The 16,379-nt window shown below is 39.2% G+C and overlaps 2 protein-coding genes across 3 annotated transcripts; one reads left to right on the forward strand and one right to left on the reverse strand.

Moving 5' to 3' along the window:
- Positions 1-6,579: 6,579 nt before the first annotated feature.
- On the reverse strand, positions 6,580-11,892 carry mzt1 (mitotic spindle organizing protein 1). The gene is made up of 3 exons (XM_024804747.2): positions 11,627-11,892; positions 11,313-11,458; positions 6,580-7,037 (listed from the first exon to the last, which is right to left on the reverse strand). Exons 1-3 carry the CDS (start codon positions 11,676-11,678, stop codon positions 7,014-7,016), a joined length of 222 nt encoding a protein of 73 aa, XP_024660515.1. The 5' UTR covers positions 11,679-11,892; the 3' UTR covers positions 6,580-7,013.
- Positions 11,893-11,927: 35 nt separating this feature from the next.
- On the forward strand, positions 11,928-16,370 carry bora (bora aurora kinase A activator). 2 transcript variants are annotated; one of them, XM_076891603.1, is made up of 13 exons: positions 11,928-12,069; positions 12,341-12,495; positions 12,592-12,698; positions 12,852-12,897; positions 12,996-13,074; positions 13,203-13,247; positions 13,341-13,397; positions 13,504-13,772; positions 14,084-14,246; positions 14,692-15,129; positions 15,220-15,254; positions 15,351-15,482; positions 15,788-16,370. In XM_076891603.1, the coding sequence occupies exons 2-13, from the start codon at positions 12,346-12,348 to the stop codon at positions 15,806-15,808; spliced, it is 1,542 nt and encodes a 513-aa protein (XP_076747718.1). In that variant the 5' UTR covers positions 11,928-12,069; positions 12,341-12,345; the 3' UTR covers positions 15,809-16,370. The 2 variants fall into 2 exon arrangements, with proteins under 2 accessions (XP_076747718.1, XP_004551552.3); XM_004551495.5 differs by having other exon boundaries at positions 14,692-15,254.
- Positions 16,371-16,379: the final 9 nt, after the last annotated feature.

A 16,379-nucleotide genomic window follows, 5' to 3' on the forward strand; every position in this document is an offset into this window, starting at 1 on the left:
TGGGCAGCCCACTAAGCAGGCGCCCGGGGAGCAGTGTGTAGGGACGGTACCTTGCTCAGGGGTACCTCAGGGTAGCCGTTAAAAAAAAAGGCATAACTTTTTTTTAAAGGTAATTTGTGCTGCACCTCCTCTCTCTTATAAATGCAAAGCGGCTGTACAAGAGCTCGTACAGGGGCCAGTAACCTTGGCTTGACAAATTGACCCCTTTACCCCAAACTGATTCCTTATACACACACACACACACACACACACACACACACACACACACACACACACACACACACACACACACACACACACACACACATCATTTACATATGGAGCTTGCAGTCCTTTCAAAGTGGCTTTCACGGAACATTGTGTTGATAATGATCTCGGTCGAGAGGGAGAGAGAGACACAGATCTCCAGAGACCATCTCACCATAAGACAAGGGGGAAGAGGATAAAACTCTGACTGTACTCCAACTCAAAGGACTTTAACACTTCCTTCCCTCCCAACCCCCCCACCTCTCTCGAATAAGCCCTCTTGTGTTTTTTAATTGGCAGAAATTAATCTTTAGGATGTAGATGGTAGATTTACATTCATTAAAAGTCAAGAGAGGAAGCCAGGCTTGATGCTAATCAAATCTGCTTAATTATGCTTAACATGAGTATCTCCAGGGGGAGAGAGAGAGAGAGAAAGAGAGAGAGAGATAGCTAACTCGAACTTTTTACTTTTTGCCTTTGATAACTCCTGCTGAGTATGGCCTTTTCCTTGGCAAAAAGAAATGTCACGACTCTCTTTCTCCATCTGTAGAAAATACACCGATAAAGCCATTAGTGTTGAGAAGAGCTGATTCATGTTGTAAATTCCCACCTTTAAGTGTTTAATAGGTAGTAAAATGTTCGGTTCTAACCTCCCAGGGCAGGGCTTTGCACGTTTTTAGCCATCATCTGATAGGCTTATAGATTCGCTGATCTATGATGAACTCAGTCAACTTTGCACAACGGTATAAACAAGGACCTGATGAGTAATATGCCAGCCTAGAGGAAAGCTTCGCACCTATAAACTGCACCGCTAGGTTACAGTTTAATTACATTTTTCATTTTACCAGAGAATACCACTGCAGGATGAACTGGTGGGAAGTGACTTTGTCTCGCAACAGGAAGGTCATGGGTTTAATTCATACAGCAGCTATTGTGCTTAAATTCCCCTGAAAAGAAAACAATGAAGTAGCCCAATACTCAAGTCACTCAAGTATAAAAACACAGTGTGGCACACACAGGAAAACTAATTCATACTTCACTCTAACGTTAATCAAAGCTTGCTCGCAGATCTTGAGAAGTACAGCGTGGTCCTCATTTATTTTGAAGTCTAAATTATCCATTATGAGCACAACACACCTGATTCTCCAACGTAATTATCTTTTTGGGTTATGCGAGCAGCATAGTTTTTAAACTCACTAGAATAAAATGCATGGAATAAAATACTTACATTTTTTAATTGTAAATCTGACAATATCATAGCAGTGAAATGCCAAATCGGTGGTATCCTTAGTCTTTGAAGTGCTTTAAGTTCCTCTTCCTCAGCCTATCTATCTTGACCGCCTGGGAAGATTTTCCCTTCACTGAATATTAGCCTACTGAGTTAATTAATGTTTAATATCTTCTTCAGGACCTCTAATTGTACCAGTAGTATTATAATTTAAGTTTTAACCTCCAACATTTCCCTCACTTTATTTTTATTGTATTATATAATCCTTATTAGTTTGTTTAAATGTTTGTTATGTTCGGCGGACTTATTGATTATATTAAAGATTTCCTAGGAAATAACAGTCAGATCCCAAGTGAGTTGCCCCCGCCAGAACAACGAGCTCGCCAGAGATTTAAATCCAGTTTAAGATGCTTTTTCCTTGCCGTTTCATTGCCTGAATCAAATACACGCAGCTTCCTTTAAGATCCCAATTCTGGCTGCAGTTTTCTTCTTTTAACAGTTCATATTTATCTTGCCACGCTGCCACCATGAGCCAAAGAGACAAAGATAATGTTCATGTTGTGTCGCTGTTTGAAAGCCAAGCTCTGGTCCTTTCCACATGTCTGTTTTGGCCAGTGAGCAGCAGAAGCATGAGGGAAATGTGTAGGTGGTTAGATCAGCCGATGAAGTGTAAATACCACTCAATCTGTTCTCATTAGAGGAGTAAAAACATACGAATCACTTCGCCTCTATTAAAAATGCCCCAGGGTCCTAGTTAAGTGTGTGTGTGTGTGTGGTCATATATGTGCTTGTGTGAAAGAGAAGGAGGGGGGTAATGACAGAATGATGTTTTGGCATTTGTGTCTGCAGTGGGGATCTGAAATGCCACCACCATCAATGCTGCTTAATTCTCAGAAACATACACTTAATCTGAACAGACAATCCGTTCCGACAGCCACTGTCATGATTCAAATCAACTTGGAGTGAAGAGTGTGCGTGTGCTCTTGTGAGTGAGAGAGTATGTTATTGTGTTTTGGTATGTCATTAGGTGCCTGTGAGCGTGTGCGTGTGCATGACCAAGATATCACACATCCATTCCACATTCCCCTATGATAATGTGGATTGATTATGGATATGATAATGAGAGGCCGGCGCGGCGTCGCGACCTTCACAAGGTCTAATTGAAACAAGCGTTGGTCCTCCGAAGCACTTATCAAGTCACACAGCACATCATTAATCACGCAGAATACAAGCTGTCACTGTAACACACATGCAAACACACACACACGCGCGTGCACACATTCTCTAAATTTTTCTGTTTTTCTAATATACACACACACACGCATACTCTCCATCTCCCTTCTCCTTTCTCTCCCTCTCTCTTACACACACACAAGCGCACACACAATGCAAGCTGTCACTACAATATGCCTGGCATTGTCTTCTTTTAAGGAGAGTGGACAGCTCGTCCACCCTCCATCTCTATTTTCTACAAGAAAAGTTGAAGAACAAACAAGCTGTTGGAGTTAAACCTTACAAATAAGAAAGAGGAGAGGGAGATTGTTAAAGCAATCCAGCAAACAGAAACAGCTGTTCACTCCAGAAAAACTCTCCTGAAATTGAATTAGCACAAGTTGTTTTACTACCTGCTTTTATTAGAAGACAATTTAACAACCAAATGTGATTCCAATGTCTGATTAAGGCAGCATATGGTGCCTACCTGTTAAACACAAAGTGTTCAGTACCAGCTTAACGCCTCAGTGAGTCACTCGAATAAACTAATAAGCTCAATATCATATTAGTCATTACATAGTCCAACACACAAAATTTCAATCTGATAAAAAGGTGGTTTCATTATCATCACAGGGAAAACACAAGGGAGTTTGCATGCGCTGCCGATACCATCATCAACTTTGTTAATTGTTATTCAATTAACTGCTTTTGTTAATGAAACCAATTAATACTTTAAAACAAGCAGGGAGATATACGATTATTATGCATCTATGCAGAGCACAGCTAATTACAACTGTAAATCAATCATTTCCAAATTAATCATCTTGGAAAATGTCCAAAAACAACAAAGTCACTAAAAGACTTTGGAAGTTTTTTGCTTTTTTTTTTTTTAAACATATTTTGATTGCCATGCTATTATCTTGTCTAATGATTGTTAACGATCCTTTAAAGAGTTTATGATCCAATTTCCTTGCTATGTAATTGAATTGGAACCTAAACAGTATAATCTTAAGGTTTAAAAATGTGCCCAGTATTTAATCAGCGGTGGAGCATTGGCGAAATCACTAACAAGGTCACAGAACTCCTCTTGGGGCAAATACAGTCAGTGGAGCTTCACCTTGCGGAAGGATGAGGGCCAAACAGGCTCAAACCGTTACAGAAATATTAATCAATCATTTCAATACAGACCTCCAGGATATGCTCCACTGCTTAGTAATGACATTTTTTTTAATCAGTGTTAGAAGAACCGTTTTAATTTCCTGCTTAAGTTATCCTTACTTAAGTAGGTACACCAATTACCAGTAAAGGATCTGCTCTACAAATATTACTTCAAACAATACTGGAGTGCTGCTATTGAGGCTAATGTACTACTGCACAATCTGTACTGTTATGATCAATAGTTTGTGATAGCTGTGAGATGGAATGGATAAACATTTTTAAAACAATAACCAAACCCACCACCGTGTAAAAAAAAAACCCACAAAAAACTGTTGCTTTCTGCTTATGGTCCCATGGCACTTGCTCTAAAACAAGTTGATGCCATTAAAGCAATAGTCTCGAGAGAATCTTTAAAAAATTTAAGTGCCATTATCCTGTACTAGAGACCATAGTGGCCACTGCACAGCAAAAGATAATACTTACTAGCAAAATTAACTTGAAACCTAAAAATATTCCCATACAGAAAAAAGGAGCCAAAATTACTGTACGTTAAGTGGATCCCAGTTGCTTATGCGTTCATGTAACACACATTTTAACGCAAGCTATGTGGATATTATAGGTTTTAAACCTAATCCTTGAAATATTGTAGCAGAAGTATAAAGTCGCATTTAAATTACTGAAAAAAAGGACTGAATACTTCTCTATTACTTCCCATCACTGTGTGGATTGTGCAAATGCAAGTATCTTAGTGGTGGTAAAACATTTGTTAGACATAGAATATTTCAAATAGTGAACTTTGTCTCTTCTTTTATAACTCAATTAAATTTTTTTTAATTCTTACCACTACCACACAATTTTAATAACTTGTCAAAAATGATGTTTTCTTTTAAACCAAAAATTCTAGCCTTCATGGACAAACAAAGCCACGTCTCTGTAGGGAACGCCTCACCCCAGCCTATTTATTGCTGAAGGTAATTAGTGACCTGAACACACAGAGATTTTTGACTTTTGTTTAAACTCTGCTTTAAATTAGTCTCTCCACTGTAGTTGTTTTCATACGCCAATATTGCTGTAATTTAGGTTTGGAAAAACATCAACAGACCATCTCTCCCTTTACTTAGAGACCTTCTAATCAGTCCAGTCTAATTATTTTCCTAATATCCACTGCACACACCTGAACTGTAATTGCTGCACATAGATCTTTCACTTTTAAATGAGACTGGCCTCATTTATCAGAAAAAATAATCCTCGCCCTGGATAATTATCAGACATACAAATATAAACACCTTTAGAAGTTTTTACGTGAGGACCCGCTCGCCTCTTAAGTTGATACAGTCATGTGACCTGACCAGTGCCCTAGTTGAACACCTCTTAGATGTTCATGCATATATGGACGCTAATCTCTGTTAGGACTGTGGGATTTGGGAATATTTTGTTTAACAGAGATCAAAGTAGCTGCTAGGATGAGGAGAAACCTTCAAACACATCAAACAGAGGGCAATACATCCCGAATCCCATGCCCATAGTAGCCAATCAAGCCGTGCATAACAATTTTCCTTTTGTAAAAGAAAAAGATTCCAGGTTTTGGTCTTCCTTCATCAGCATCTCCTGTGGCTCACCCCCCACCGAGACCTGGGGTTGTTTTGGCTTACGGACTATCAAGCAGAGCCACCGTATCGAGTCTGTATGTCTCTCATTCTTGGTTAAACACGGTGTTGGTAAAGAAGAACAGAGAGATACTGTGTTAGGAGATCAAAGCAGCAGTACAGAGATTTAGACTCGGAGCCTGTCAGTCAAGATGGCGAGACAAAGCAGAAGAAGACAGAAATGCTTACACACACACACACACACACACACACACACGTGCTCTCCTGCTCAATCGCTGGCTTTCTCTGTGGCGTGCCTGTGAGCGGTGAGGTGTTACTGTCAGATGGCTTAGGGGCTACTCATTTGTAGACATCTACAGCACCGCATGAACACCTAAGCTCTCACACATAAGGGGACACAGACAAGCTACTGATAAAAGCCTGTGTGAATAAGAGGTCTCCTCTAGCCTATATATGGCCTGTGGAGGAATGTTCCCTGCTCTCAGCATTTTCTCTCGTCTCGAAGATGAATAGATCTATTTTAAAGACAGGACAAAAACAAAACAATGCATGTGCTTGTACGTGATTTAGGAGTTTTATTCCTTGTTGATCAAAGATGTGTTTTCTTTTTTTTTTGGGGTGGGGGGGGGGGGTGGGAGGGGCAAGTTTGCAGTATTCTCCAATGATTTTTGAGAATAGAGCACAGACGTAAAGGAGGAAAGATTTCAGAGCAACAGTGCATCCTGCTGTAAAGAATGACCCTTGTTCAAGTCTTCGTTTTTGAAGTGCGTCCTGCACGGTCTGTTTTTGTATTACACTGTGCAATGTTCCGCCAGTATCTTTTACTTTTCACCTAGTCTGACAGGAAAAATAATTTCCTTTGTAAAATCCTGCACAAAGATAACCTCCCAATAAAAGGTGAAGGGGTGCAACTATGAATTAATCGGGATGGATTTGGAAAACTGGCTCAACATAAAACAAAAATAAAGAAATAAAATGTGAAAAAAATGTGATTTTAAAAAGTACCTGATTAAAATCACAGAAATGGTGAGTCAGTAGGAAAAACTTGGTGGAATAAATTACAACTGTGCAAGCTTCCCAACAGCGATAAAGACCCCTGACTGTAATAAGAAAGACAACACCACCTGGTGGCCGCTCACTGTAACACTTTAATTTACACTTCATCTGCTACATGTAAAACAAAAATGGCAAATGTTGAGAAAAAACAGAAATGCAAAACTAAAACAATTCACAATATATTATAGATCTTAAAAAAACAAAACAAATTAATGATCAGAAATCGAGTCTGCACTCAAATTAAGGCAGGAAGTCAATTATAGCCTGAAGTAACAGGAAACACATGGAGTATGTCTATATTTGAGACAGAATGGTTGCGTATGAGCTCATTTCAGGAGAAGACTACATTAAAAACACAAAAGAGAAGCACATTAGTCACCAATTAGACACACAGTGCCAAAACGGAGACAAATCTGATTGGCTGGCGATCCCATGTATGTACACTTGCAGGTAGGAGGCACGATCCCATTAAAAGGTCCAAAAACTTAAGTCATCTGTTTTTATCTTCAGTTTGTACAGTTCTCGGAAGCCTGAAAGAGAAAATAAATAAAATGCTAGTTAGTCATCATCACGACTCATATTTTTACCAGTAAAAAGCATAGGACATCTTTGCCAAACAAAAAATGAATGGGTGGGAAAAGATGAGGAAAACACAAAGGCTGCCTCAAAATTAATATCACACATTACCTTTGATGTGGTTTTTCAGTCTCTGCGATGAGAATAGGGCTGAACGATATATCGCATTTGCGATAATATCGCGACATGATCAAGTGCAATTTTCTAACCGCAAAGGCTGCGATTATACTGCGATTATATTATACAATTCATGGGCTGCATCCTCCTGAGGCCGCATTTGTAGACCGATTACGTCACAGCGACGCGCCGAAGGCTGTCCAAATTACTACCATATCCCAGAATTCATAGCGCGGCCCAGCCAAACTCCAGTTTCCAGCAATGGCGGCCGCTACTAAGTTTTAAAATTACTCATACTAATCTTTCTGGGTCACAAAATAAACTTTTAACATATTTTCAGGCGAGAAAGTAGTTGTGTAAACATCAAATATCTGCTCGGTTTATCAAGATATCCCATATTTGCAAAAGTGCTTCGACGTTTTCAGAGGCGTCTGCTACCCACCAGCTCGATAGCTAGCCGGGAGCTCGAGGGTTACTGATGCGGCCGAGAACGGCACAACTCCCGGCACATCATTTTCAGATCACCGCGGAGTTTCGCTGCTCGGGTTAAACGTAATATATAAGTCACTTAGACAACCTAAAAATGTTATTGTTGGGCTTTTTTCAGTGTTTTGTTTGTTCGTGAGTAAATCGGTTTGGCTGAGATTAAAGTTATTAGATTAGATAAAATAAAACTTTATTAATCCCCCGGGTGGGTTCCTCCTTGGTTTTCACACAGCTGACTAAACGTCAAACAGAAAACTTATTAAACAGAAGTATGAGACAGTCGAGAATTTACACCAGTGTCTGGTTATATTTTAGATAGCAAGAAGCAGACGGCCGAGTTTATTAAACTCCACCGAGACAGCGGTGACGCTAATCAGAACTAGACCGTCCAATTTCACGCCTTTAAACTTTAAAGGCGTGTTTGTGTGTGTGTTTATACAATTGCTATTATGTTTGCACTTTATGTGTAATGTTACTGACTGCAGAGATCAGTAAGATGTGTGTATTTTTTATTTATTAGTTTTATTTATTTAATATTATTTTTTAATTGAATGACTGTCTAGTAGTTCACAGATGTCGAAAAACTGAGTGTGGTAAAGCCACTGATTTTTTTTATGTATATTTCTGCAATCTGCACATTGCACTGACTTTCATTTTAATGTTTACACCAGGGTTCCTTGTCAGCACTTTATGCTCAGATGTTTGTAAGCTAAAAATAAACTATTGTGTATGTTCAAATATACTGTTGTGATTGAAGAAGTTAAATAAAAATGTCAGTCATCAATTCATGCATCACCTCATGTCATCATAACAGAGGTCTGTCTTCCAGGAAAGAACAGTTTAAAATTAATGTAATATAGTATTGGCCATACTATATGATGTATTGCTTGTCTTTGTTTAATAATACAGAAGACAAATACCTTAAAAAATAATCGCATATCGCATCGCAGTAGGTCGCTTTTAGATCAATGTTCCTGCCAGCGTCATACTCACAGTAGCCTGATGACACCGAAGGACACGTGTAGAATATTTATCATCAATACCAAAGATTAGTTTGCTTGTGGGCTTGAGCACTGACCACATTTGCTCTTCATGCTTTTTATTTTTGTTCTCCAAGCAAGGTGTGTGTGTGTGTGTGTGTGTGTGTGTGTGTGTGTGTGTGTGTGTGTGTGTGTGTGTGTGTGTGAGTGAGAGAGATTTTGAGTACTGGATGGTAATTCTAAGAACGCTGTATGTATCCTTTCATACACAGCTTGAGAGAAAAAGAGATCTCTCTTTGGAATTGGGGAATAGAGAAAATGCAACATACACAAGAAACGCCAAAAATTAGAAATGAGTGAATGGGACAAAATGCTTTTTGCATGTGCTATGACTGTTTATGGCATTTTCTATTTGTTAAGGAAACTGCATGCAGTAAGACTTCTGTTGAGAGATATGAAAAAAAAAAATGTTACAAAGGCTCACTTATAGTAATGACTTTTTTTGCAAGTTGACTGGGGTGGTCTTTTAGACAGGAAGCCAACAGATTATAGATGCAGCAGAGGATATCTGAAAGGGGCCAATAGCAGCAGGTTAGGAGAGAACTTTATATAAAAACCCCTTCTGTGAATCTGGTACTTCATATCCTGATATGCATTAAATGACCAGAGTTTATTTTCTGGACGACATGTTAAGCCTCTTTCAATGAGCAAAATAATCTTCGTTGGAAGTATGTGTTTAAGATTTGGTTATATTGATTCTTATATCTATGCAAATCTAATAATATGCCCATAATGCTTTAAAATCATGTGTTTTGCTTACTTTGTGTCGGCATATCTCAGTAAAACTGCAATGGAAAAAGAGGTTCTGTCACCCTACACCAGGCCGCATCTTTATAAACATTCTTAAATTTCAGATGTTATCTTCACACACACACACACCTGCTGCAGGCAGTTCACCTTTCAGCCTGTCACACTGCCATTGCTGGTGTTCGCTTTAGTATTGACATCAATTAAACATCTGAATAAGTCTGGAAAGACTCGGTTGGCTGGTGTGATGATAAAAAGAACAGGTATTACATATTTGAGGGATTACACACAACACTTTTCTTAAACATAATGGATTAAGTTGCTTAATTATTCCCAGGAGAAAGTTTTCTCCATAAAATGACCTGAAACTCATTGTTTCATAATTATAGAATTTTGTCTCATATTATATAACAGCATAAACCTATACAGTCCCACACACAGAAACAAATCCCTATCCTACTGAAGACACGCATATGATCTTTGCTCTAGTATTTTTCTTTAGTATTTAGGCATGAACACAAAGTATGCTGGGCTGGGGTCAGCATTCGCTCAGCTTTAACATCACTCTGGGTTCTTGGCTAGATTAGCGTTAGCATATCGTCTGTGCAGGTGCTTGTAAAGATCTGTAGTTAGGTTAGCAGCAAAATTCAGTTGTTTTTGTCCTGGACACAGTTTGCAATTTACCATCGCACTGGCTTTTAAAACTAAAGTATTGTTTAGATCCATGCTGTAGACTGTGTCACTATTTTCCTCCTCCAGCGCCATGAGAACTGATAAGCAAATCTGATAGGCAGGCAGGCTAACAATTCCAAAGAATTTAACTACTTGGACCGATTCACACAGACAAGTGACTGCCACTGTGAAAAGTATTAGTATTTTTCTAAACACATAGTTTCAAGCATATTTAACATATTTCAAACAAATGGTCTCGCAGAAATCACCTCTTCCTCGATGTCAAAAAGAGATGTTTGACTTTTAGAGGAAATTTTAAAAAAATAAAATAAAAATAATGCACCGAAGCCCATTAACGTTATAGGCAAGGATGGTAAAACGGTGGACAGGTACTTGAGTGTTCACTTGAATGAAAGACTGGTCTGGAGGATAAATAGTGATGCTATGTACAAGAAGGGTAAGAGCAGACCGGACTTTCTAAGCTCAAATTCAGTTAGCAGTGGGAGGCAGCATCAGTGCCAGAGATGCCAGCAGGATCAACAAACTAATCCACAAGTTTGGAACCATCATTGGCTGGAATCTGGAGTCATTTAAGTCAGTGAGGGACAGGAGGTCACTGAACAAACTGCTTACCATTATGGCCAACTCACTCCATTCCAAACTACAGAGGACTGACTCTGCGTACATAAAAAAAAAGCATTCCTACTGTTCTCTATAAAACTCTACAAGTCTCCTTTACATAACTGGTGAAAAAAGGTGAAACAAGATGGCAGAGATATTTCTGTATCAAACCTTCTTCCTGTGATTTCTCAGATTTATAGTGTACATGTTCTTTTGCCACTGCAAAATTAATGCAGACAGACCTGTGTTCAAATTGGAATCAAAATTAACCTAACCCCATGCATGTCTCTGGACTGTGGGTGGACTGCGAGTACCTGGAGACAATATGCAAAACGTCATACAGAAAGGACCCAGACTGGATTCATGTTGCACTACCTTTCCTAACAAGGAATCAAGTATAAGCCTGTGGTACCTTTAATAATGCTGTAGATTATACCATTTTTATCCTTCTGCCGCTTTAACAATAATTTCCTTGTTGGCTCAGTAAATTATCTACATGTATATACAATGTGAGCTGATTAGCTTTAAGGGAGGCTGTGTCTGTACCTTGAGGGACTCGGAAGCTTTCCGCAGTTCTTTGATGACTGCAGAAAGGGCTTCTGGGTTGATTCCCTGCTCACACAGTCTCACGCATATGGACAGAGACTCCATATCCAAGCCAGTGTTGAGCAACCTGGAGATCTCCAGCAACACTGTTGGGGGAGGAAGTAAAAAGAGACACAGCTATGACACACATGCTAAAACGTACTAATATATATATATATATATATATATATATATATATATATATATATATATATATGAATTTTCAACTATTACACAAATACACAAAACACTACACGCAGAAATTTCATATTTACCGTCCATCGTCTCCCGTACTGCGTTTAGATTTGCGTTTGCTGCACTGGCCATAGTGATGGATGATTATAGCTAGCCAACGCTTGCTAGCAAGTGGCTGACAAATTAAGATTTAGAGACACAACGCAAAAAAATCAGCCAGATTTCAGGCGTTTCGTATACATTTAGATTGAATCAGCAAAAACCAGGCTAGCACAATCACGTAAAGGTCAATATAAGATCCTAGCTAGCTGACAGCGCTCATTGCCGCTACTCGCGAAAGTGTGCTGAAGGAAGTGACGACATGAAATTCTTCATTGGTTACGCGAGCTTCCTGCGACGATTCTATTGGCTAGCCTGCCTTGTGGGCGAAATTAAAAAAACGTTTGAACTGGTCTCTCTGCTGATTGTTTGCTGCTGGCTTTTCAATGAATATTGCTGTTAGAGTTCCGGCTCGTTCACAATTGTAAGTACCAACAGTTGTAAGGCAAACGTTATCTAGTTCTTGCGTAAATGTATAAATAACTTAGGGGTGAAGTGAAATGTGTGAAGCTAAATCCTCTTTTTAAAAGCTGCTTCCTTCGAAGGTTTGTTAACGCTATAGAAACAGAGGAAGTAATGTAGCCAACGTACTAGAGGTAGAACAAAACGGAAAATCTTACAACGAAATAATTTTAGTGTCTTTTTGTATTTGGATTGTCATTTATCGTCATCCCGACTTGGATATTTCTTGTCAGCTAAAATGGGGGACCATGCTCAGATCCAGATCACTCCAGAGACTCCAGGCAGGCCCTCCATTAGAAACCCCTTTGAAAGTCCAAACGACTATCACCATCTTCGCGAACCGCTGGTGCCAAGTCCATCTGTATTTAAGTCCCTACCTTGTAAAGCTGTAAGTTTTAAATTTACTTCATATCATCTACTCAACTCATTTACTCATGAGTGGATGTAGTCTCTTAATAATTTTAGACTTGTTTAATTTACCCAGACTCCACCTAAGTTTAACTGGTCTATTGATGAAATGGCCAGTCTCCTACCAGTGCACATAGACCCAGAGGAAATTCAGCGGCAATCTTTTTACCTCAGTCAGACAAGGTAAGTGATGTAATACGGCTGACACTGTGACAAATGTGAAATTCTTTGAGGAAGATCTGTATTGTTTTATCTTGTGATTTTAATACCTCCTCTATGTATTAAACCTGGGGAGCTTATTAAAGACTCTATCAAAGTGAGTGGTCTTTCTTTTAGGACGGATTCGGACATTGAGGAAAAACGTCAGAATGCTATTGAGCAGGTAACCAAATGTCATCTTTGCTAATGATACAGACTTTAGTGTACCCAGAATTTATAGATTCCCTTTGTACTGATGTCATTATCCTGTCTCCAATAAAGTTTTTCACCAAAGGAATAATTGTCCCTTCCCCCTGGGCTGCACCAGAGACCCGTAAAGTCCCTCAGATTTCTAAGAATAGTAAGTTGTCTTATCGTTTATGTTACTTCTTAATTCTTGTAGGTTTTGTATTTGTATTTATTCTGTTTTTATCCATAGATTTCTGTTAAACTCTGGTTTTGTAAAAACTTTTATTTTTAATGTTGAAGGTTCAATGTCTGCAATGATTGCAGAGGAGCCAGAAAAAATTTCAGGTCGGTTACTTTTTTTTTTTTAACGTGTTTTGCCTTTTTTTTTCTTTTACCTACTTTTTATATATATACATAACTTTGTGTTTTGATCTACAGTTGGATGTCAGACAACCCTTACATTGCCTTTGGCTTTTGATCTGGAGAAAGTTCTAGGTAAACCTTGACTAAACACCAACAGGATCATAGTGAGAAAAAGAAAATCAAACAATCTGCTGTCAAGTCACTGTTTCTGTTTTTTGTTTTTGTTTTTTCCTCACAGGGGAATATTACTGTTATGAAGAGGTGTGTGATCCAGTGCAGGAGAGTCTGAGCAGCTCCTCCTTGCGACGAAAACTATTCCTTGATGGCCAAAATAGTTATAGTGGCTCAGACAGCTCGAGCCCTCCAAGTCCAGAGAGAGGCAATGCCGGTCAGGAAAAGCCATCTCCCAAGAGAGGAGACTGCATTGAAGGTTCTGAGGGAGAAGCTGTATCTGCTATCTTTTCCTCCCCTTCGGCCTGTGGTGTGTCAGCTCCGACGCCTTCTACAGTGAGTAGAGGAGTGTAGAGATTTCATATACACAACCGTTACCCAAACGATTTATTTTAGGCATAAAATTCAAGAGAAAAAATGCATCTAGAGATCATATTTTGCTCAACGAATAATTTTAATAACAGGAAAATGAACATTGACACTGTTAGCCTTCACCCAGGCTTACATTAAATAGTTGCTGTTGATTTGTTTTTGTGTTTTTGCTGCCTTAAAGGATTGTGAGCCTACACAGGTTTTTATCTTCTTTGTTAAGCAGTTTACACGTAATGAAATGTGCTATATAAATAAAATTTCTATTGCTATTTTAGGGTCAGTTCTCTTCGAGTCCCATCCAGCACGGACGCTTCCGGGATTGTAGCCTTGGCAGCATCGACAGTCCTCTCTTCCGTGATAGGTCCTCTCCTGCTGGCCTCATCTCCCCCACAATTTCTCCTATTGTTGCACATGCAGAACGCACACCTGTTGGCTCAGGTACACAGTTGTAACTAAAACACTAGTTACACTTTGTAACTAAAATTTTAATATCCAAACAAATCAAAATTGGAGAAATATTGGCTAAGGCTACATCCACACTGACACGGTTTTGTATTTAGTGTGTGTGTGTGTCAACAGTTTTCATCCAACTAGTAGTTTTAAATCTTCCTCTATAATACATAATCCTTTGAGTATGGTGGTGATGCCTCCATGTGTTTAGTTGGTGATATTATAAAATGCAGAATAAGTTGCATTGCAGCAAGAAGAACACCTATAATTTGGTCTTTACATTAAATTAGCAACTGGTAATCGAGGCAGATGTGTCTTTATCTTCTGAATGGGGTCGTGCTTCAGGAATGTTATGATCCAATAAAGAATATGTGACTGAGAAGACAAAATGTTGGTAAAAAGGCAAGTAATTGTTACTGTGTTCTTTCTTTAGCTGAGAGAAACCAGCCTAGCTGTTTGACCCCACGTGGTGCCCCCTTGGATATAGTCGCTTCCTGCAGTGAGAGTCCATTTGTTGAGGGTTGCTCTCCCATTCGTAGCTGCTCCCCACACCAGCTCCATTGCCACAATGAACCCCAGCGCATTTCTCGACCCAGGCCCAGACCTAGAGGCCGCTGCTGGGCTTCCCCTCCCCTCATCTCACCGATCCTCAACCCTAAGCTCCCAGACAATGAGGTGGCTGAAGAACACCTCCCCTCTGCCACTCGCTCTTCTTTCCCCTCTATGGAATTAGATTCATCATCACCCCTGACACAAGACTCTCACCCCACCAACACTGAGAGGGTTGGCGTGGACCCAATGGAACCTGTGAAAATGGAGGAAGGCAAGGAGACAGAAATTGAACCGAGGCTCGAGTATGAGGAGGACGAAGGTGTGGGGCCTTCCGAGCAGCTGACCAGCTCTCGCATGGTTAATGCATCAGCAACAGAAAACTCTCATATGTTTGTGTCTCTCCTGGCAGAGGGAAGCAGCATACGCTACGATTCTAGCATGCAGGTTTGTAAAAAGAGCTTAATCCCAGCAAGGATAATTTCATATTGATGTTTTGGGTAACAGAATATTTCTGATTGACTGCTTTTTGCACGTGTTCAGGTGGACAGCGGTTATAACACTACCTCAGCAGTCAGTCTTATTGATGGCACCAACAAAGACTGTGACAAAGAATTCTTCAGTTCACACATGGCAGAAGACGCCTTCCAAGTCACTCGACACACTAAAGTAAAGGTACTGACTTTACACACAATCACAAGAATGTGGATATTCGAGTTTGTGCCTTTAGATCTAATTGTTCCTAAAACTATTAGTTATTATCCGCATTAAGTTTTGATGCTTTAAAAAAAAAATTGCTTCTTTCATCCATTGTTTAATAAAATTTAAGCAACTCTTCACTAAGAAAAACTCAAGATTAGACACTTTAAACAATGACCACATGTTCGTGTAACAGAAAACCCTGAAGTGTGCTCTAGTGTGTACATTGTATATCCTTACTTTCTTTTTCTTTCATTAAAACTAAGTTTCTTCTCTTTCAGGTGTTTTTTCCTCACCACTGAGGCAACTGATAGATGGATTGAAAGGGATTCTTCTTCTAGTGAAAGCATGTGCTTAATATGTTGCAATCAAATATAACAAGGTTTACACTATGTCTAAAGCATTTATGGTAAATATGTTTGGTTAGACTGAATTGTGTTAACTGTTAAATGAGGTATGAATACAACCATGGGGTTTCACAAGTTACCTGACTGGAAGCAGTTTCTTTAATCACAGGTTATCAAAGGGAAGTCTAATCCACAGACAGGTGTACTTTTGAAACCAGCATAAAACTATCAAGTCTGCATTCAACTTGCACAACGATAACCTTCCTGAAAGCTGTATTGATCCTAGCACCATTTTTGTTGTTTGGGGAGGTTTGTTTTCTTTTCATTTGGTGTTGGATGTACGTTGACTTTCTGGCGACATCAGATCTGAGCTGTATTTATGATTTTTATAAAACTTTTTTTATCATGTTGTTTTGATACTGAGTTGTTTTATATCACAGTCTGATGCACTGAATAATGTCACTAATGAATTAAAAGCTGACTGAGCCATTTCTTCGCTCTGTTTCTAATAGTTAAATTCAGTTTC

Source organism: Maylandia zebra, linkage group LG13, assembly GCF_041146795.1.
Source record: "Maylandia zebra isolate NMK-2024a linkage group LG13, Mzebra_GT3a, whole genome shotgun sequence".
NCBI classification, from domain to species: Eukaryota; Metazoa; Chordata; class Actinopteri; order Cichliformes; family Cichlidae; genus Maylandia; species Maylandia zebra.

What these genes read in the sequence shown, in the direction of transcription:
- mzt1 (XM_024804747.2), bottom strand. Translation starts at nt 11,678, where the DNA reads ATGGCCAGTGCAGCAAACGCAAATCTAAACGCAGTACGGGAGACGATG. An exon ending in AGTACGGGAGACGATGGACG is followed by an intron (nt 11,459 to 11,626) that starts GTAAATATGAAA and finishes CTCCCCCAACAG; the next exon opens with TGTTGCTGGAGATCTCCAGG. An exon ending in AAGCTTCCGAGTCCCTCAAG is followed by an intron (nt 7,038 to 11,312) that starts GTACAGACACAG and finishes TTTCTCTTTCAG; the next exon opens with GCTTCCGAGAACTGTACAAA.
- bora (XM_004551495.5), top strand. Translation starts at nt 12,346, where the DNA reads ATGGGGGACCATGCTCAGATCCAGATCACTCCAGAGACTCCAGGCAGG. An exon ending in AGTCCCTACCTTGTAAAGCT is followed by an intron (nt 12,496 to 12,591) that starts GTAAGTTTTAAA and finishes TAATTTACCCAG; the next exon opens with ACTCCACCTAAGTTTAACTG. An exon ending in TGATCTGGAGAAAGTTCTAG is followed by an intron (nt 13,398 to 13,503) that starts GTAAACCTTGAC and finishes TTTTCCTCACAG; the next exon opens with GGGAATATTACTGTTATGAA.